At 47.4% G+C, this 23053-nt stretch overlaps 1 protein-coding gene across 19 annotated transcripts in view; it reads left to right on the top strand.

Annotated features, from left to right (window-relative positions):
* Window positions 1–23053, top strand: part of p120ctn (adherens junction protein p120) — a 130947-nt gene that overhangs the window by 85452 nt on the left and 22442 nt on the right. For all 19 annotated transcript variants that reach the window (XM_077643285.1, XM_077643283.1, XM_077643288.1 and 16 more), the window contains 5 exons: window positions 1434–1678; window positions 2508–2773; window positions 14293–14443; window positions 16182–16414; window positions 19836–20067. In XM_077643285.1, the coding sequence (XP_077499411.1) occupies window positions 1434–1678; window positions 2508–2773; window positions 14293–14443; window positions 16182–16414; window positions 19836–20067 (1127 nt within the window). The remainder of the gene's footprint in view (window positions 1–1433; window positions 1679–2507; window positions 2774–14292; window positions 14444–16181; window positions 16415–19835; window positions 20068–23053) is intronic.

Raw genomic sequence — 23053 nt, 5'->3', positions numbered from 1 at the left:
CATTGGTTTGCAGTGCAACTGTCAAGGACCAACACCACATTCCTACCTTTGCGCTGCATCTGCTGATCTAACTCGACCAGCCAATCATGGAAAAATTCATGCATCATCCACGCTTTCTTGTTATGATATTTGATAACCGAAATCCTCGTGGTACCGTGGATTCTTCGATTTTCCAATTTTATTTATTTACTTCTGATACCCTCAGGGCCTGGGTCGGGCGTTATAGAAGGGAGTAGAATGCATAACATAACATGAATAAGAGGAAAGCACTGGCATACATATAGCGTTGTCAATCGAGAAATGTTACAGTGCAAAAATGATTAAATAGGAACGCCAAAATATAACGGTACGAATTCAGTAATACAATACATGTAAGAATACAACGGTAAGAAACGAGAAATAATAAATAACACATATACTACTAATTAGGGATACCAAAATGAGCTGTTAAAGCATTTTTGGACACGGTAACATCTGTAATAGGCACGAGTGTCTGGAACGTGGTTCTACTTTTTTATTGAATCCGGGAGGCATGAATTGTGAAAGGCATTTGTGCGGCATGCAAGAGATCGAATTTTATGACGATGGTTGGTCCACATGCTATGACTTATAAGAGGGCCTCTGGAGCAAAAGATCGGGAATGACGAAGGCGGGGCACTTGTCGCTGCCGTCCATTTTCGCATAGAGGAAAACAGTCACCCGCATTTGCTCTGCTTGCTTCCCTAACGCCTTGACGCTGTTGAGCGCATGCGTATTCGATGGATGCATTTGGAAGTATGGCCCGGTCTTGTCACCACTGCACAAGTCCTGGTCCGCATATGCTTCGTGGATGCACGGGAGTGTTTCTTCCAACCACTTCCATCTGGCATCGACATCTAGCGAACCTGCCTCGTCCACGACTGCCTTGTAGACGATTCCATGTCTCTCCTTGAACCGCTGAATCCAGCCACCACCAGGCTGGAAATGGATTTGTGAAGGAGGTACTCGCCTTTTCCACTAATGTCGGGCCACTAATTGGCAAGTTCATCGCACATGCGCTAAGGAACCATTGGTACAGTGCCTCTTCTATGTCTTTATCGGCACCATGCCGAATCCTTTTCCGGCCGTCGTCCATAGCATGGCTAACACTAGCATGGCTTTTGTTTTCAGTCAGCTTGAGCGCGTCGCAGATAATGGTTGAAACAGTAATCTGTGACAGGCCGTACTTGTGTACCGAGTTACGCACTTTTTCGCCATCCCTGTGCTCTCTCACATGTTCTACTTCACTTCCAACAGTATTGCCGTTCGCTTCCTCTTCTGCAGTAGTTGTGCCACGCTTTCGAAGGAGGATTCTGGTCACTGTTAGTGACTCATTTCTCCGCTGCATCTCATTCACTTACTTTGAACTGGGTTCGCTGGGTGAAATGTGTTCCCCTGCCATTTTTCCTTGACAGAAATGTGAGTTCAGCGGGAGAGTATGCTCGGCGAAAGCTGCGCGAGTGTGAGGGCCTCTGCGATGCCCTGCTACACCTGATGCGGACGGCAGTGCGCAAGAACGACATGGACAACAAGAGTGTGGAGAACTGCGTCTGCACCCTGCGGAACCTGTCTTACCGGTGCCAGGAAGTCGAGGACCCTGAGTACGACAAGCATGCCCCGGCACCCACGCCTTCACGTGCCACGGGTGCTGCTATCAAAGGTGGGCCATTTGTTTAATATCTTTGTTGCACATCTGAGGGCACATTCCAGTTCAGGGGTTCCCAAACTGGGCTTCAAGAGCCCTTGTGTTCTTTGGAGTGCTTTTTTGAGTTCTGCCCACCTTATTTTGAAACTTACTGTACTGTAATTGCTAGGCATGAGCGAATAGTGGTGTTTTGGTTTGAAGTGAATTTGAATTGAATTGTAATTTTCGTCAAATAATTTCAAATAGTTCTAGCAAAAAAAATGTTGAATGGCACGAATAAGCATTTTAAAAATCATGTATTTCAAAACACACACATGAAAAACGAGAGAGTGCATTGAACTCTATCACTGTCATTGAAGTGTGTCGATGTTCTGCAAAAGTGGCCATTGCAAATTGAGGAGTTGGCTTATATGCAAAGCCAACATATTTGTGGGGTGCGAGACCCACCTATGAGACCCCCGAGTGCTGGTCTTAATTGGGATTGCGTCATTGCACAGCTATTGCTTTGAAGTGACAACTCCGTGGACACCTGCTAGGCGTGCGCACTGGGCGCCCAGTGCCAGCCCGTTGCAAAGGGGCACCCGTCACAATGTGCCTTGTGTTGGCTTCCTCTCATGCTCACGCCGTCGCACTTGATTCGTAAATTTCAAGCAAAGAGCAGCTGTGGCACCTGCAGTCTGCCCAAATTCTGCGGAAATCAAGAGAACTGCACGTCCTTCGATTAGACAAATTCAGTATAGCGCGATCCGTCGCTGCTATGATGATCCAATTTGTAGGGAGCCACTGTGACCTTTTACTCATCTTGCATGTGTTAACCAATAACCTTGGTTCTTCTGGGGTGCAGTGGGCGACAGTTTAGGCTGCTTCGGAGCCAAGAAGAAGAAGGAGGCCCTGGAGAAGCAGAAAAAGGAGTCCTCCGGATCAGCTTTGGCATCGGCTTCAGCCAGCTCGACCCCCCGACCCCAAACCGATCCCCCTTCAGGCATGGAGCTTCTCTGGCAACCTGAGGTGGTGCAGCCGTACCTGGCACTGCTCTCCGAGTGTTCCAATCCGGAGACGTTGGAAGCTGCGGCTGGAGCCATCCAGAACCTCGCCGCATGCTACTGGCAGGTATGTAGCAGTAGCATGTTTACACTACTCCACTTTGGGTGTTCAGCACAGTAGAACCCCACTGTTGCGTTTATCACTGGACTGCAGAAATAGGATGAACAGCTGGGAAACGGAGTACAGAAAAAGCTTGTTAATTTGAAGTGATGCCCGGGCCACGCACAGCCCTGTGTATTTCAGTAGGGGAAAACTCCCTATAATTCGAACAAGTCTGCATCCACTACGGTTAATTTGAACTAGGGGCCACTGGCTGACACCGCTCCTCGTACATAGAAGCTGACCCATAGCAAGTACAGCGCACTGCGCTAAAGATGTAAAATAATCTAAAGGAAAAAAGCAGAGTGCAGGAGGCTCACGGAGCATGTTCCGGTGCATGATGTAACAAGTTTTCGCTGCCGGAGCACTTGCCCGCGCCGCTGATGCTCTGGCGCGAGCCGTTCCAGGTTTTAATTGTGCCGTGGTCGCTGGGTCTATTCACATGGTGTAAACAATGTAGTATAGCAGCTCGGTCGATGGCGGCTTTTGTTGGTGCCGCGAGCACGAGCTACATGGACAGCACCGTGGAGATGTTGAAGCACTTGAGTGACGCCAATATAATTGAGGCTGCATGCTCCCAGCAGACGTTGCAGGGCTCACGTGCGGTGAGAGCAGCTAACAGTGATGAGTCCAACGAGACTATGCCACTGCCAAGTGCACATGAAGTAGCATCGGTGAGCCGTTCAAGGTTTTCGTTGTGCCGCGGTCGCTGGGTCCAATCACGTGGTGTAAACAACGTAGTATGGCGGTTCGGGCAATGACGGCTTTTGTTGGTGCCGCGAGCGCGAGCTACATGGACAGCAGCGTGGAGACGTCAGAGCCCTTGAGTGACGCAGATATAATCGAGGCTGCATGCTCCCAGCAGACATCACAGGGCTCATGTGCGGTGAGAACAGCCGACAGTGATGAGTCTGACGGCGGTGACGAGACTATGCCACCGCCAAGCGCACATGAAGTAGCATTGGCGCTCGATGCTGCAGCACATCACTTCTTTGTCTTTGAGAACTCTGACGTTGCACAGGGGCTTTGGGCAAGCTGCAGATGATGCTGATGGAGGCTTGGCAGAAGAAACGCAAGCAAATGCACTTCGCCGATTACTTTTAATTTTGACAACCCTTCCCTGCAAATAAACACGTTCTGGAGCATAAATAGCGTCATATACAGTCGACGACAGATTTTTCGGTCCCTCTGCGAAAACGACCGAAAAATCAGGCAGTCCGGAAAATCAAATTTCACCGAAAAAATCACGAACTTATTGCCATTATGCTGGAGGAAGAGGTCAGTTGTGTTGCACACATTATAAAGCTCCTAATAACTAAATTTCGCCGTGCGACACGTGCACAGACGATGGGCGACGACAGCTTTCATGAGCTTGGCCTGGCTGTGCTGCCCTCGGCATGTCGCCGATGAATGCACGGGTTAGGACAAAGTCTAAACAGGAAAGCGAACACACCGCTGTGGGAACTGCATTGCGCCCGCAGTACGATGCACCGAGAACGACAGCGCGAAGATGGCGAAACAATAAGAGCCGAGAAATGGCCGAAGCAAGCGCTCCGTCAGCGTTCGCCTCCGTCATTAGGCCTAGCCACTAGAGCCAAAATCGGCATCGTATTCGGCAATATGCACTGTGCGGTGGCTTGCGTATAATGAGGAGCATCTTGCTTGTCATTGAAATGCCAGTTATTTACGGTTTTACAATACAAAAGTCAGGGTTGCGGTCCATGTTTTGCCGCAAGTACGCTGACCTCGCTTTAAAATGCTCCACCGTTTCCTCCCGCGGTCGCTGTCTCCGTAAAGCCTTCACTGCTATCTCTTTCCGTATTCTAAACGAAAGACTCGGTATAGATGAATTCCGCAAACTCCGACTGCTTTGAAAAAAGTTTGTGCGGCTGAAGACGTTCAAGAACCGTACGAATTTGAAACCATGCGGGCACAATGTGCTGACTCATGCAGAATTTCAGTATCACAAGAGGCCCCCTTTAAGCTTGAATTTCATTTTATTTGATCAAGTTTTCGATCTCTCCTGCAGTTTGAAGTAATGAGGTTCCACTGTACACATTATATGTCGGCTTGGGCACTGGCGGCGAGGTCCGAAAAATCGAGCAGTCAGTTGCGGTGCATCTGAAATTTCAGGCGCTCTTATACATTGCCTCTATTGGACATGTCGCGGCGCAGAAAAAAAAAGTCCGAATAATCAAGCTTACCCGAAAAATCAGGCGTCCGAATTTTTGGTTGTCGACTGTATTCCAGCACTAAAGCTCGCTGCTCACACGAATGCATTCCAGTACTTGTTTCTGGTACATAACTGGCTGATAAATTTATTTAATTTGCCATTAGGACTGGATGGATTTAATTCTCAGAATATGCCCGCCACAAACATGTAGTAGCGGCTCGTGATAACGTGTCTAGATGTGACTGCTTCGGATTCAGCCCGCACGGTGGGGGTCATTGGGGCCCAATGACCACTCATCCTAGCGCCCATTCGATAATTCGAACCTCGCTTGATTCGAACAATTTTCCGGTCACTTTCGGGTCCGAATTAACGAGCTTTTACTGTAGTAAAATACAGTGCATGAAAAATTGTACATCGTCGTTGCTCTTTTCGGAAATGCTACATGGTTCTTTGGAATTTGCAAGGCCCTAACAATCATCCTGCACGTGTAGAATGTCTGAAACGGCCTGAGATGGCTTTCCATCTGCCTGAGCAGCTGGTGGTAGAAGGGAGGTAGCAGTAAGAAAGCGCGCGTGGAGCATTCGAAGTTGTGGCATGCATGTACTTCTGCACTCTTTTTGTGCCGGCTGCTTTAGCCCTACACAATCCTAGTCTCCTGGGATCTAGAAATGAATTTTTTTAAGCAGCAGGTGGCAATGAATTGAGGATGTGAGAAACTTTGAGACAACCAATGCAGCAGCATCTCGTACAGTGCTGTCCTTGGCATAATTTTGCTTTTGCACCTTCGGTTGTTTACGCTCATATCACAGCGTCGCATGCTCGGTTGTGTACACCCGTATCACAGTGGCGAAGGGACTGCACCAGCAGCTGCAAAGAAATTCAGACTGCCGATAAGCGTATGTTACTTTGGCTTGAGTGCAGCACACCAGAAGCCATTCATTGAACACGGTGGCAGTCAAGCATTCGTGTAGTGTAGAATTTTGCTTAGGCCGTTCATGCTTAGGCATGTCGCTGTTCCGCACTCAGTAAATGAAGGCAAGTGAAAAAATTGGCCGATGATTACAATTTGTGATAGTATTTGAACCATAGGCGACCGCATATGGAACACTCAGTGCTGAATGAAAGTGACTCTGAGTTGCGACTTGGGCAGCGTGTCTAGTGAATCGCCGCTGCTGAGCTTCGCATTGCGCAAATGGTTGGCGGTGTGCTCCACGACGTCCACAACTGGCACTCCTCGTGAAGTGCTCGCCGCATACCTTACTGATTGGGTCATCAGCGAGCAGATGACGGCACACGCTTCTTTGGTGCTGCAGGTCACTGCTGTGCAGCACAGTCGAACCCGGATATGTCGAACCCGCATATTTCGAATTATTGCCTATACTGAACGCAGAGATTATCCCCTTGAAAATACTGTGTAAAAGTATAAAACAGTTGCGTAGTATGTTGTACTCCACTTTCGCTGGCCGATATTTCAAAAGCGGTGCTGGGCCCCTGGGAGGTACGCTTTCCCAAAGACACTCGTATCTCTGGTCGCACAGCACGCAACACGGAGGTGAGTGGCGATGTTTGCAAGTAATTTCTCCTCGAGAAAGGAAGAGAGAAAACCGGTGGTAAGAGAGGGCAGCGCCTGCTCATTGGGGAGGGAGACAGAACTCTGAAGGGCGAGGCGGTGATTATGCTCACCGCCCCATGACTGGCACAACTAGCATTAACGGTGCATTTCCGCTGAGTTTTCTCTTGTATAGTTTTCTTCCCTTTGTATGGTTTTCTTCCCTTTGTGCCTTTGTCATTCCTTTGCAGACTCCTCGATCGGCCGTTGTAGGGCCTGTCATATTTTTCTGGCGCGTGTCTGTTTCAATGCGCTGATTGTAGCCTGAGTGACTGCTATCATCTCGTGAGCTTTGGCATTTAAGGACGTAAAAAAGAGAAAGAATCTGGACTTCGCAACAAAGCTTGAGGTGATCCACCGTGTCAAGAATGGCAAAAAAAAAAAAAAAAAGTCCTCCGTGGCACACGCATTGGGCATCCTGCGGAGCACGGCAAGTATGCTGTAAAAAACAAGCAGGACATTATGCTCAAAGCAAGTGAGCAATGTCTCTTGGGAGCATATCGTGTGCACCCTGCTGCTTTCAAAAAGTTGAGAAGGCGCTCCATGCGTGGTTTCTCGAAGTCCCAAAAACATCCCATCCCTGTGGATGGCCCCATATTTACGGAGAAGGTTTGCTGCCACAGCTTTTTGCGCAGAGATCTTTTGCAGCGGCACAGGGTGGGTGCAACGGTTTATAAACTGCCACGGCATTGTGAGAAAACCCATTTCAGGCGAAAGTGGGGCGTCAGCAGCCAGGAGATGCTGCATTGGCTTTCAGAGGAGTGGCGGAAGATTGCTGCAAAGTTTTTGCCTGCCGAAGTCTTTAGTGCGGATGAGACTCGTCTCTTTTGGCAAATGTTGCCGAATAAGGCACTTAATCTTCGTGGCCGAATAAGTCACTCAATCTCCATGGGAGCTCATGTCACGGTGAGAAAATGGGCAAAGTGCGTGTGATGGTTCTGCTTGCGGAAAACATGGACGGCTCGTGCAAGCTGCATCCATTTGTTATCGGAAAGAGCACGTCACTGCGCTGCTTAATCAATTGCAAGCAGCTCCCCGTTTCATACGGCTGTAATAGAAAGGCCTGGATGACACGCCAACTTTTTGTTGAATGGCTGCAGGCTTGGGACGCTGAGTTGGGCTGGTCAGGCCGCCAAGTATGCCTTCTGGTAGACAACTACTCGGCCCATCAAATGACATGCAAGCTGCAGAACATTGAACTCAATTTTCTCCCGCCGAACACCACAGCGAGACTGCAGCCCCTGGACCAAGGCATCGTAAAGGCTTTCGAGGTAGGCTACAGAAGGCGACGTGTTCAGCGGCTCCTCATAAACCTCCGCACGGGAGCTGATCTGAAGTTTGACCTGCTCAGCACTATCCAGATGATTACTGGCACTTGGAACGACGTAAAACAGGCCATGGTTGCCAACTGTTTTGGCAAGGTGGGCCTTCAAGTGGCTGGAGATGAATGTCTGGAAGCTTTGGATGACAACGTGAATGCTTGGATGACGCGTTTCCCGACTTGTCCCATTTTCCCGACGTCCCGTCAGAACTTAACATTGAGGACTACATCAACGCTGACAGTGAAGTTCAGGCTGTACCTGACCTCCCTCATGAGGACATTGTGGCCGGAGTAGCTGGTGCCCAAAAAGGTGATTCCAGTGACGGTAAGGAGAGCTGTGTTCCATAAGAGATGCGCCAGTGCACAGCCGCTGAACTGGCGTCAGTGTTCAGCCTCGTTCGATGTTGTTGCGGCGAAATGGAAGGTACTGGGCTGTCGCACCTGGGAAGTCTCAAGAAGATCGAGACAAGCGTATTCAACTTCATTACTCTCAGCAAAAAGCTGTCCAAAATTTGAGATTTTTTTTTCCATGAAATAAAGTGCTTTCATGTTCCGTGTCCGGTCTTTGCGGTTCATGACTCCTGCAATTAGTAAGCCACAATTTGTCATGATTGTGAATGCGATTTCAGCCTCTATCTGTATATAGAATTTTCGCTATGTTGAACTATTTTCCGATCCCCTTAGTATATATATATATCCAGATTCGACTGTAGCGGTTTGTAGTTCATGGGTTTCTATGGGAAATCTAAGACCAGAAATAATAAAAGAGAATGCATTCGAATCTGTGTGAAAGCACAGATTTGTGCTGCTTGGAAGACGAGACAATGAGTAGATGATGTAGCCCGCAGATGGAAGTTGACGAAGACGATGCTCTGAAATGCACAGCGCGAGAGAGTGCTACAATCAAACACCAAACGCTGCGGCAGTGAAATTTCTGAGACAAGAAGCATTTTCGATTTGCCCTTTGCAAACCATACAAGGCAATACAATTATTTCCCCCATAATGAACAATTTTCGGAGCGAGGTCCCGCTTCAACGAAATTTTTCGGAGTAAGCGGCCTATTTTTTTTCTTTTAGTGTATACACATATACCCCTTTATCTCGTTATAGCTTCACCAAAAACGGCTGCTGAAGACAGTTTGGGCTCTCAACAGCACAGTTGGCATTCCCCATAAAATTGGAATTAATGTGCAGATATATCTGCGCGGAGATGTAATACGGCGCACGGCTCGTTGTGACACTTTTGCCAACCGCTCGGATTCTGCATTTGCAAGCCGCGGTCTTTGGTGCAAGGCGACTTTCGGCTTTTTCACTCGCTTTACTGATGAAGGCATAATGAAAGCATTCATTTCAAAGTGAAGCTATCGTGTCAACTGAAACTGGTGAAAGGAAACTCTTTATGAAAAGCGATGGTTAGTCCCAAAGCAGTTTTTCCAAAGGTTCATTGCGGAGCGCGTTAGCGTGGTGATGCCGAGCAAGCTGAGCACAACGATCTGCTGTTGCCAGCCGTATTGGTGGGCAGCACATTCTTTCCAGAAGGCTACCACCAGCTAGGGTCAACTCTTGTCTCGCTTTTATGCCACAGGCGAGTGTCGTGATAATGTTTTATTTATTTTTTCCTGTCTGGTGCACCGTGGCACTGACCTCTAGTACAGGCATTGCGTGTGACTCTGGTTCTAGACGGAGACCAAACAAAATGACACTCCGTTGTTTTTTTCCGCATCGTGCGTCGCGAAATGATTTCGAATAAATGGAGCAACCGTATTTCTTGCACTTCAGCTAAAAATTCCACTTCGAGATGCATGTGACCATTATGCAACACATAGTGACACGGGCACATGCACCTAGCAGGGTGTCTACCAAGTTGACGTTTACAAGTTCCCTGAGTTTTCCAGGTTTTCCCTGAATGCATTTCTAAAATTCCCCGAGTAGCACAGTACTTTGTTTTATGCGAAAACAGGCTGGCACAGTGCCGCCTGATGCTATCACTCTCCAGTAAGCATGTTAACAAATAAAAACGATTTAATCCTATTTGAATAGTAAGAGGAGTAGTGTTTATTTCTTCGAGTGCATCATTTAGATGCCGTTCCCAGAGATTGGGAATCAGCGCGCGCGGGATCCAGAAATGACGACCCGCTCGCCAGCTTGAACTTCAACGACGACCTCTCCGCGATCTTTTTGGTGCAGTTCTTCACAAAAGTGGCGCAGTCCCTTCTGAACCCAAGGATAGCCAAATCTGAAAGTTTCGGGGCCTTTTGGAGTGCATTCTTCATAGCAAATCCAAGGTCAACCTTGGGCGTTGCAACAACATTCACAGTAAGGTCCATGTCCACCTTGATCAATTTCAACAGACTGTCCATGGCCATTGTTACTCCTTTACTATTCTACTTATTAGTGATCGTATAAGGTTCTTCAGTGCTGCGCCAAGAAATGGAAGCATAGGCGAATCGGTCTGGAACTGAGCCAGGAACGGCTAGTTCCCCAACAATGCCAAGCATAAAATGCTAGCTTTGCAGACAGCAGAGAATTGCGAATGGCTGTTTCGACCACGCATTCACTGGCAGTGGTCGGTCGGTTGTCCTCGTTTCTACACGACTCGACGTACACTTTTAGGTACAGCAGAATCTCAACAGCTCTTCAAATTACACAAACATTTCCAAGCCACCGCACAGCGCAAAACTTCATAGGGTAAATGCTGCTCCCGGTTATGCGTGCGTATTCAGCGCATCGGGCAGGTACGCATTTGAATAAGTTGTACAAAGCCCGAAGTTCCACGAGTTGCCAACCTGTTGCTGCGTGTCCGGTTTTGAAAGCGCTAGTCACAATGTGAAGGCCACAGCTACCAACTTCAAGAATACGATGGCCGTCGCTGGATTCACAAAGTTCTTGTTTGATCTCACGGAGAAATTTTGTTTATATTTCGCTATCCATTGAGATCTGATGAATTTTTGATCGGGAGAGTCCATCTGTGGCACTTTGAAAAGCGGACACCAATTCTTCCAACCGCGTGCGCCCCAGAAAGCATGACTTCAAATTGCGGAATTTCACGTCCTGCTCTGCATCCGACGAAAGGCGAACTAACACGTCCATTTGCTCTTTTTGTGTAACTTTGTTTAATGATTCTTCAAACGCCACCTCTTCCTTGGCTCACTTCCGACACGAGGTTCCCCTTGAAGAAAGGTGCAAGGTCACAGACAATAGTATATTCTACCTTGTCTTTGCCAAGCTGCAGTTTCTTGGCTGTAGCTGATTGTAGGAACATCAAAGGGAACAGAGAAGGCGATGCCACGGCAGCACGGAGTGATGTGTGCGTCATAACAGCATTGAGACGCCACATCACTTCAGAATTTATGACCTCTAAGTCACGCTGAAAGATATCCTTTGCTGTATGATCGGGTTGGACGTCTGTCGCCGTAGTTGAAGCACTTGAAGGATGCGCAGAAACTGACGGCACTGGCTCGGCATTGGTCACAACGGTGGCTGACGATGTCAAAAATGAGGCTACTGAGGGTGTCCCGGCTTTGGTAATGGCCAGTTGGTGCTTCTTAACTTCAGCGTGACTTGTCACCGCTCTTCTTCGCATGTTTCTGAGCGAAAACTGCTTTCTGCATAGTGCACAGTACGCTGCGTTCACGTTATTTTCGACGGGCCTAATCCAGGCTGCAAACTCGCAATGTTCCATATTCATCCAGTCCTGCACGAAAGTGCACCTGAAAACCGTCATGCTTGACACGTCGCTCACAGCTTGCCTGCGGCACCACAGCAGTCATTAAAACTTAAGTCGGTTCAAAACTGAGCAGCTAAGTACGGACAGAATTCGTTGCTTTGCCAGCGTCGGCAAATCGCGATGAGGTGCGAAACTATTTCCCCCTCTCCCAAAGCTGCGCCACCTGCATCGCGTGTGTGCACTCATGGCGGCGGAAATGGATGCATCCATCAAGGCGATACGCAGGGAGGAAGAGTTCATTTGGGACTTGCATTGCTCCCATTGGAAATCGGAAGCATCGAAAGTTCTCGCAACGTTTTCTGCAGCCTTTAGGGGAGGTCACTGGCCATCGAACAGCGCACATGCGAACCATACGAAGCGTGCACTCTGCCGTCGGCCACAGCACCAAGGAAGCACGGGAAAGTGTCTGCTCTCGACGTATGCTTCGAAATTCAAAGCGCTGCTGGCACCGCAAAGCTTTTTCCCGCCTTGCTCGGATGCTCCACTTGACAGCGTAACGTTGGAGGCCGGCGGTCGCTGAGGCGGGGACACTTAACGCCGCACTAGACAATCCGTGCAAATGCCAGTCCGCATTGTTTACACGAGGCAGCATTATCGCGACTTTAGTTCCTTTTAAGTAGAACTGCAGCTAATTTTTCCTGATATAAGCCCAAATCTCCTGAGTTTTCCTTGAGTTTTTCCAGATTGTCCAAATTCCCTGAGAATTCCCGGTTGGTAGACACCCTGCCTAGTTCACGCCTAAATGCCTCCAGGCGGCGCAGTGTCAGCACGTGTTCTCACAGGGCAAAAGTAGGGACGCCTTTAAAATGCATGCGGAAAAATATTAGTTTTGACAGCAAAAGTAGCAGGTGCGTTTATTACACAAACGTATCAATTGTCAGGTTTCAGGAGTACCAAGAAATGCGTGATGGCGCCGATTTCAAAACGGTGAAAGACCTAAGCTAGCAGATTTTTGGAAAATAAATGCTGTTCATGAACTATCAGGTCTATTCTGTCAATATTCTGGCCCGATTTCACGACAACGAAGCTTCGGCTCCAACGAAATTTTCGCGGGTCCTGTGAATTTCGTTGAAGCGGGATTCGACTATATTTAACACACGGCATGTTCAGCTGCAGCGATAGCCTTGTGCTCTCGTACAGCGGCCTTTGAAGCTGATCAGTTTGGGCCTCTGCAGGTTCGACCCCCAGTCGTGGGTTTTGATGTTATTTTCTTGTTCTTTGTTTTTCTTTCCGATTCTCCTTTTGTGCAAGCTTCGGCAAGAGATGATTTTGCTGGGCTATGAATGTCCGGATTAGTGCTTTCACACTAATAACACAAGGCTACGAAGAATTCCGTAGTGGAGGAACATGGAATAACTTTAGCCTCGTGGGCCTGTATTCTAAAGTGTCCACAAAGTTGGCACACAGGCGGGCGATTTTTTTACTCTCTAGGGAATGTGAAGGCTTCTGAACCATCGGGCAGTTCAAACAATCAAACTTCGCCGAAAAAAAATTACTTAAATCGCCAGTTTGCAGGAAGGAGGAGTTAGTAGTTTGACTGCTGTTCAAGTTTGTGTTCACGACAACATCCAAGAACAATATGAATTTGAAACGACACAGGCACGGTGTGCCAACCCACAAAAAATTGCAGCCCTGCCATTTAAAAGGCCGCCGTCTAGCTTAGGTTTCAGTTTATTTGATCAGGTTTCCTATCTTCCTTGCACTTTGAATTAACAAGGTACCACTGTACTCATTAATGGCAGCTTGGGTACTGGTGGCGACCACCAACGACTTTCGTTTAAACTGAGCAGCCAGTTGTGATGTGTCCGTAATTTCAGGCACTCTTATACATTGGCTGTATGGGGTGTATCATGGTGCCGCAAAAAAGTCAGAATAATCCAGCATATCTGAAAATGTATGGGTCTGAATTTTTGGTTGGCAACAGTATACCCACTGATCCAGACCGATTGGCTGGAACCCCAAAACGGAGCTGATGGCTGCATGATAACCGACACATCTTTACTATTACATCATCGCACTGAAACTGCACGAGGCATCACATCAGTAATTGCAGTGCAAAAGTGAATATTATAGAACTTGTGCTGTAAATATACTTATGATTTATCTTAAAGCATTCAAAAGCAGAGATGGGTGGCTGTGTTCAAATTAAAGGCAGTGAGGGCCTCTATTCTGCTAACACGATTCAAAATGGCAGCTCTGGCATTTGCTGTTTTTTGGTGCAATAGAAAGCACTTGTTTAAGCCACACCCATAGCCACCCAAGCCACACCCTGGTGTAGCTCAGTGTGCACCAAAATCTTGGCAAAGATGGTGTGGTGTACACATTGAAGAAACGAGTTGCGTGCGTTAGTCAACCACACTACACAAGCTGGGGTCCTTTGTGTCTCGCACTTTCAGGTACTCATATGCCCAAAATGCCACCATGGTGGCTCAGTGCTAAAAGCCCATATACTGTGCAATGTCGGTGCATGTGAAAGATTAACCCCAGGTGGTTGAAATTATCCGGAGCCCTACATTACGGCGGCCCTCACATCCAGAGTCGCCTTCGGGCGTTTAACACGATTTCAAAAAATTAAATAATATAGTCAGCCCAAAAAGTGCTGGACCCTTTTTTGAGCACCACGAGTGACAGAATTGCTATCTGCATGTGCTCACAGCCGAGCATAGACATCAGGGCTGCTGTGAGGAAGGATCGGGGCCTGCCGGTCCTGGTGGAGCTTCTCCGGATGGAAGTGGACAGGGTGGTGTGTGCAGTTGCCACGGCATTGCGCAACCTTGCCATGGACCAGCGAAACAAGGAACTAATCGGTGAGTCGTGTGGTTATCGAGCTGCCACATATCCTGAGCCTTCCGCCGCTGCGCAAAGTGACCAAATCGCATTTAAATTACTGGCCATTTTCTTCACATTGCTTTCTTCAAAGGCAACAGGTGCTACAGAAAGACGGCACTTCGAGTGCCTCGATATTCAACCTTGTAACATTTGTGTGTCACCGACTGTTACTTGAAGCAGATTTGCATGTCTGCGGCATGGCAGTAGGTTTTCTTGAGACGTATCTAATTTGTGACCAACTGAGCACACAGCTGTGCCAGCTGGTGTGAATGTCATTCAGCTGGTCAAGTTTGTGACTTTTATTTTTGAATCATCACTTGGATCCTCTTAACGAGCAAACGATCATGAGTAATCATGCCTCTCCTTTGTAAAACTTTCATTCGACAGTCCATAGACTGTTGGTTGAATTTTTTGTGACCGATCATTCCAATCACTACGTCTCAGGTGGGAGCAGCTGAAGGTTCATGACACTGCTACATTAGTGGTAAAATGCATCGCAAAATTTAGAAAGCGGTGAGATATATACAGTTGTGCCTCGCCAATACGACCCCATTAATATGGACAACTCAAATTATGGACACTTTTTTCAGGGACCAAACTTTTTCAATATATTTACGCCTGGTCTGGACAATGGACAGAGGTAAGAATGTACGGAGCTCATTGGGGCCCATTAATATGGACAGCAGTGAGGACAAAATCCCCAATGCGTCTGCCAGATATTCTGCCTCATGTATTTGCAGTGCAGAACACCAACGAAAAGAACTATGAAAGTGAAAATACCGTAGTAATGGCCCTTTTGTGTGCGTGCGGTTTCATGCTTTACAGTGGCTAGGTGCCCTGTCAACGTGCCCTGCCATTTGCCGCATTGCATGAATGGCTGTGAAAAACATTATTTCTGTGCAGTACAATTAAAACTACATATAGCAGCTGACAGCCAAGCGAGTACAGAGTTCTTGGAATATCAGCAGTTGCTGTGTGGCCAGGCACTGTGTAGCTGATTACCTAAACCCCACCTCAGCATTTGGATTGGAGAGTAAAATATCAGGCTTTACTCGAGAAGGATATCTTGGTAATAAACCCACACGTTCATGCATTGATCACCTAATGGTTCGTTCAACTTGCCAAAAGGCGATAGCTGGAGTTGTTCAGCAAAAAGTGGCGGATCATTACTTCTTAGCGTAACTTTGTTTTCCTCTGGCGACTATTAGCACGATTATAAAGATAATGGTGGCTGGAATAATGCAACTGGAGGTTCCAAGGTAGCCGGATTTCCACTTCACTGCCCGCCACTATGCAGTCGGGCAGTCCGCAATCATAAGAGTTTTTTGTTTTTCAGAATATTTCTGTTTTTCTTCATTATTCGTTATAACGACGATTCACTTTATGGACACTTTAGCTCGGGAACCAAAGTGTCCATATTAACGAGGCACAACTGTATATGTACATATTCCTTCTTATTTACAAAATGGGTGGTGGACGTATTTATTGGGACTTGCTGTGCATTGTGGAGGGCTAATCACATCCAAATATTTTTCTGATCTTTACTGCCAAGGAAAAGACCTTAACGTGACTGCTGCAATGAGGTGAAGTGCCAGCTGTTGCAAGTTACCTTTCCACATTGCAGTAGTTTTCTTGCTGCAATTTGCCACGTGTGTCATCGTGCTAGCTTGGCGGTGCCTGTAAAAGAACTCCTCCGCCCACCACCTTTCATTCCAGGCAAATATGCCATGAGTGACCTGGTGCAGAAGCTGCCTAATGGCAACCCCCAGCACGACATGGGCACATCTGACGACACCATCGCGGCAGTGCTTGCCACGCTCAACGAAGTGATAGTGCGCAACAGTGACTTTGCGCGCTCACTCCTAGAGGCAGGCGGCGTCACTCGGCTAACCTACATCACTAAGCAGAAAGGCCGCTTCTCTGCGCGTGTCGTTAAGTTCACCTCCCAGGTATGTACCATTCACTCGCAAGGATTATCCTGATGATGTCTGGCATTTGCCATATGGGTGTATACTTTTGTTTTCCTTTCTTTTTTTTAAAAACTTATTTGTGTTGGGGCCCCAGAGCAGTCTCCAACTACATGACCTCTTTCTGTATGATATCTGTCATTTATTTTAAGCAACAAGTAAAGATCTACTCTGATTCTGAAGGCTCTTGTTTCAAGTATCGCATAAGAGGAGCATGACTGAACACACATACAAGCAAATGGTAGATGTGGATACAATTACAGAATAAAAATACAAGTTTGTATTGCTGACAGCAGTAAATGTATTGTATATGTCTTCGGTAAACTGAGCAGTGATGTACACACTGATTATAGTATGTGTTGACGTACAGGCACCGCGCTTGTCTGTGCCATCTTGTCTGTGCCATCCGTGTTGACGCAAAATAAGACTGTCACTCTCTCCTTCGGTGCCTTTCGAGCGGAGCAGCGCTCATCTTGCAATGCGAGAGTGTGATTCAAAAGCAGGTTGTAGAAAACGGCAGCTTCGTCATTACAGTGAAATCTCATTGATATGATTCCGCTAAATATTTTTTTCGGCATAGTATGTTTTTTTTTCTTTCCCGGCCGATGCCCTATAGAAGTAATGCATTTTTGTACAGCTAATACGATCGTATTTCCATGTGGGTTTGGATAATACGATTGTGGAAACGTCTGTAAATCTCGCGCAGTTTCGATTTTCGCGCCAGAGGGCAGCCAAAGTGTCCTCCTGGGATCCGACAGTAGCTGCAGCAGTCGTAACTCTCCTAGCGCTCGTGGCCGATTTTCGATGTTGGACGTGACCTTTGCTAGATATGTGTAAGAACCACATCGCTTCAATGATGATGATGATGACATCATAGCCAGTCCTTTACAGCGGGTGGGCAGAGCTGCTGAAATTATCGCATCAAGCGAAACCCCAGTTGCGGTTGGACTGAAGAGGCGGCGACACGCGCTTTGTATGCTCGAGGCTCGGCTCGAGTCCAGCCGTGCCCCAGCAAAGCGCCTGCAGGAGTGTGGCGGCCTCTGGGAGCAATGTTCACAAGCTCGTGCACCAAACACATTGAAGTGCACCAGCGGTTTTCAGTGCCATCTATCCTAAGACATAGTACTCACCTTAAAATCATGTGACCAAGAAGCAGCGATTGGCGCATGCATTGACGATGCGCTGAAGGGTTTGTCAGCTTTGTGCTTGCCATTTCTCGTTGCCATTTTGGTGTTCCGAGCGCTCTGCTTCCACTTGTTCACACTTGTCGTTTCTTCTGCTTTGGTGCTGCGTTTCACCCGTGCACTTCACCATGTCCAGGAAGCGGAAAGCGTTATCGCTTAAAGAAAAACTCGACATCCTCGCAAAAGCCAATGAAAATCCGCAGACGAAACATGTGGACCTGGCACGCGAACTTTGTTTGCCTGTCTCCACGCTGAACACGATCGTCAGTAAGTGAGAGGAAATTTGGAAGAACATACACAAGTCTACGGCGCCGACGTGAAACAAACAAGGGACGCCCAGCATGGCAAGATGGAAGAGGTTCTACTGGCATGGTTCAGAGAAGTAAGGGTGGCGGGCGTGAACGGAACTAGTGTTCGCGAGAAAGCAGATTAGATTGCACTCTTGTTGGGCATCGACGATTTTAAAGCTTTGGGCGGGTGGCTCCACCGTTTCAAAACTTGGCATGGCCTGTCATATAAGATCGTTTCCGGCGAAGGAAAGTCTGCCGACCAAGATCAGGTCTCCAACCGGCTTTCGACTCTGCCGGCAGTGATTCCTCAGTACCAGCCAAGGGACGTGTTCAATGCAGATGAAGATGTATTGTTCATCAACCTTCAGCCCGAGAAAATTATTAGCATGAAAGGTGAGACGCGTCAAGGAGAAAAAAAAGCAAAGAGTCGCCGTATTGTTGTGCTGCAACGCTGGTGGGACTGAGAAGCTTAAGCCTACTGTCATTGGCAAGTTCTTGAAGCCACGCTGCTTCTCGCGTAACGCGCGCCTTCCTGTCATTTACAAAGCGAATAGGAAGGCACGGATGATGGGAGCCGTTTTCACAGAGTTCCTCACCCTTCTGGGTGCCCGGATGCATGTCGAGAACCGTAAAATTCTTCTGTTTCTCGACAATTGTGCCACGCACCCTGTCGATACTTAATGGCTGCAATATGTGAAAGTAATCTTCCTGCTGCCCAACTGTACCAGTCAATTGCAGCCCCTAGATGCAGGAAACGTAAGAAACGTCAAATTTCACTTCGGGAGCTTGTTGGTCCGACGCATTTTGACCAAGATTGACCGGAAAGATGCCAGCTTGAAGGTGGATCTTCTTGATGCCATCCATTTTTTGGTGATGTCATGGGATCGCGTCAAACCCGAAGCCATTGCCAACTGCTTCAAGAAGTGTGGCTTTTTTTTTGTGCATCTGGCGATACAGTGGAAAATGAAGATGACAGCGCAGAGATAAACATCCCGGACTTGGGTGGCCTCAACATCGACATGTCTCCAGAAGAGTTCGTATCGGCGGACGAGCAACTGGTGACATGCGAATTGCATATTCCATCTCGGGCGTAGTGAATCAACGTTTAGTGCCAGCTGTCTTGTTATTCATGCTGCACGAAAGCACTTGAACCAGATGGTTCATTCCTTGAGCTACAGAGCTGAAATGCTCGTGTAATTTGGGCATTCTGGTGTTTGGAATGGTGAACAGAGTAGATTCCCAGGAAAGGAAGACGTAGCTGGGAGGGGGAGGGAAGGGCCACAGAGTGAGATTGGGAAGGCTGAGACACTCGGAGAGCGTTAGGAGAGGCCTCTCCCCTGCAGTTACTGTAGCCTGCCTGATAATATTAGGGCTTGTCGTTTGTTATGTTTGTTGGCATCAGGCATGTTATAGTTTCTTCGTTTGTTTTCTCTCTTTAAGTTTTCTCTTAAATGTGGCATTTCACACGTTTTGAGGAGGGGTTGTAGACACACTGGAGCAAAATGGTTAGCAGTGGGACTCATATGGCCTTACTGTGTTTAAAAAGCTCTGAGAGGTGCCCTGACCAAAGTGCTTGGTACGGGCACAAACTTCCTTCTCACACAGTGCAAATTCTCATGTCACACTGTTGGTCCACACTGGAGCTCGGCAGCAATCTCTCTTATCACTTCCAACTTGATCTAATCAAGTTTCTTTGCATAGCAGCAGATGGTGTTAGGCTACCGATCACAGATCATTTTTGACTTGTGCCTGAACTTATGCAGTAGGGTAGGCCAGCTTACTGTATTGTTTATTTGCTTTTTTGTTTTGTTCCTTTAACCTTTAGAGTCAACTCTAAAAGGACTGAAAGTTTGTTTGAATCACACAGAGCTTAAAAATTCGAGTGAGTACGAAGTGAAGCGATTTTGCTTCCGTTTTTCTCTCGCACAGCTCCTGTACAACCTGTGGCAGCACGTCGAGCTGCGGGAAGTGTACAAGAACGCCGGTTGGCGCGAGTACCATTTCCTGACACGGACGTTGGTGGCACGCAACTCCTCCTCCTCGCCGCCGTCAAGCGCTAACAACACGCTGAGCCGGCCAATCAGCTCGCAGGGCGGCACTCGATACGAGGACCGCACCCTGCCGCGTGTGGCACGTGAGCTCAACAGCGGACAGCCTCCCGGTGAGCTGTAGTACCTGCTTGGTTGGAATGCGACTATAGCAGGACGTAGAGCTCAAAAAACAGCAGTTAATAACAGTTGGCCATGGTCCACAGCATTCTGCATTACTCAGCAGACCAATCACAGTCAATAAATGAAATAAGCTTTTATGTTTCACTACATCAAGCTAGCCAAAGACAGGAAACTTTTGGAGCTTGCACAGTCACATCCCAGTGCAATAAAATTCACAGGACCCACAAAAAATTTCGCTCAAGTGCAAACTTTGCTGTCAAATAAAACCCGAACATAGCCAGCCTGGACCGAATAGTTCGTGAATTTTATTTCCAAAAGATTTACCAATGATTACGCTTCTCGGTAACCCAATTTTTGAGCGCAGCAGCTGTGATTCCTGATTCATAGTGGACCACATGCGGAACATGCAGTGCCGGATGGAAGTGGCTCAAGGTTTCGACTTGGGCAGTGCGCGTAATGTTTTGCCACCTCTGAGCCTCGCCTTCGGCGAACGACCAGTATGCTAGTCTTCTCTGCTCTTCACACTACCACCGCTCGTTCCTTCTCTGCTTTCCTTCTCGCGTTTGCTTTGCTATCGCTGTGTTTTCTCCTCTGCTGTGCTCTGTGTTCACTCTCTTGTTGTCCTCTGATGTGCTCAGTGCAGGAGCAGGCTCCTTCATGAAGGCTGCATTTAAAAATCTGTCTGCATTGGTCTGTCACCATTTCAAAATCTGCATTGTGCCACGATTTTCATGGTGCTCCGGGAATCTCTGGCAATGCACGTGCCCATGTAATGAACGCACCCGCTGTACTGGCTGTCAAAACAATCTCCCAATGTATAAGGCTCGAATCTAGGTCGACCCCCCTTTTGCATGTCAAGAAAATAAAAACAAACTTGGAGGTCACTTAAGCTTCTCCTTGGGACGCAGGTCTTTGGGGCCAAAAAATAGCGGAAAAATCGACTTTTCAATTTTGTCATAGATGGATATGTCTCATCATTTTTCATCTTATTGCCAAGTTTCAAGGTTGAATGCCACAGGGTTTACGAGAAATCGAGACGCAGAAATGCAATCTTGACAAAAGAGCTCGCGAAAATCGGTTAGAAAATGGCCGTTTTGCGCTGCGTCAAAAAGTAGCCGCCCAGCGAGGCAACTTTGGTCTCGTTTGAAGGAGCAACTTCTCAGCTTTCTTCCTCGCTAGTATGAAAGGTCTACCATGATTTGTAGCTGAGAAAAAGACAGAGAAAACAAAATATAAAATGCGGCGATGCTATTGGCTGTTGTACGTCACGTGGCGAAATTTAAGCGCCTCATTGGCCGGAGCCATTTTTTTGTACGCTCCATGCTCAATCTCCGAAGCTATTTTGAGAAAGACCACCGCGGCGCGAAAGCGTATGGGAACCTTGCAGCGGCCATAAGTTTGAGAAAAAAAGGCCGTAAGAAGCAATCGGAAGACGCATGTCAACCAGCAGCAGTGGAGTGCCCGAGCGGGAACCGGCAAGCGATGCGACCTGGCCGTTCCGGCGTGCGTTCTCGAGCGCCATGCACATTGCAGCGGATGGTGGAGAGTCAGGGAACAGTTTTACTTCACAAGCAGTGATCGAAGAGGCGACAACGAGGCACAGGAGTGCAATTCGGTGGTCGTGACAAGCGCTTCTTTACCAGCTTCGGCGTCCGCCTTCGACGCGGAGCAAATCGTAGGCTTGGGCGAGATCGGCAGCAGCCGGCCAGAGCAGACAGACACGCTTCTGCCCAGCGCTGATCATGAGGAACTCTGAAGCATGCCGATGATAAAATCGCCAGTTTAGCAGCAATTTCTGAAACCTATCGCGAGATGTGGACGCTAACGACCGAGCATATAGACGCCGGCCCGCCAGTGGCTGCGGAGCTACCGGTGTGGTCGCAGATTTGGCGGCGATCGACAGACTGCTTGAGGATATGGTGTCCACCCTGGGCCTTATTTTTGCTGCTTGCTAAGCAGCGGCAACGGCAGAAATCTGATTCAGACAATCAGTCAGGGGCCTTCTAAGTTCTTTGTTTCGGAAAATAAAGCACTGTAATGGGCTTACATAGTTTCAACATGTTTCATTTCGTTTTTGCGTTTTTCTCAGTTTCATTTTCTGCACCACCCTACACACTGCTAACAAGATTTTCCTGACTTTCACCATTTCTTGTTTTATTTGAAAGCTGAATGATTGGAGCTTGCAATAAAACCATTCTCATCACTCTAATAAAGTGTGAAAATATTAAACAGAATAAAGAAAAATTGCCTTTTTCCTCGCCACTTTTATGTGAACTTCAAAACACTGCAACTTTGGTTGCAGAAGGGCTAGAACAATGAAAGTACCCTACTTGCAAGTCTTAAATATTAGTAGAATCTACTGGAATAATGTTTATTTGAATCTGAGGAGCCAGTTTTTTTTTTTTTCAAAAGGTGGTCAGAATAATTTTACTGAAATCATTTAATTAGTGAGAAATGACAATATATACTCAAAAAAGGACACCATATTTGAATGAGCACACTAAAATACATGACAGCTGAACTTTTCATTTTGCTAAGTCCAATATTAAAACTCTTTTCTCCAACAGCCTCTTCCCCAGCGAGGGGGGATGCGGCTTTCAACTTGCGGAAAATGGTCAAAGAAGTGATTTTTTTAAGCACTCATTTTCTGCTTTTACCAAATCTTATTTTGTGTAATTACAAATTTTCATCATCGAAAACAATCAAGAAGTACATCAAATCATTGTTTTTATGATCAGGGGTGCTGGAAAATTTCTTACAAGTCGCAAAAAAACTGAGTTTTTCAAGCCCTTATCTCTCGGCAGCCGCCCAACGTAGCACGGCCATCTTGGTCTCTATGGAAAGCGCATTCCTCCAAGTTCAATTGTCCTCTTCAGTTGTCTCCTCCGAGCGGAAACAAAGGCAAAAGTTCCAAGGTCTCGCGCTAATTTCTGATTGGCGGCGCGCTGCGCAATTAGTCTCTTTTGCGGGTGTGTC

Source organism: Amblyomma americanum, chromosome 11, assembly GCF_052857255.1.
Source record: "Amblyomma americanum isolate KBUSLIRL-KWMA chromosome 11, ASM5285725v1, whole genome shotgun sequence".
Lineage (NCBI taxonomy): Eukaryota > Metazoa > Arthropoda > Arachnida > Ixodida > Ixodidae > Amblyomma > Amblyomma americanum.
Note: the sequence above shows the minus strand (reverse complement) of the source record. Positions and strands in the feature narration are given on the sequence as shown.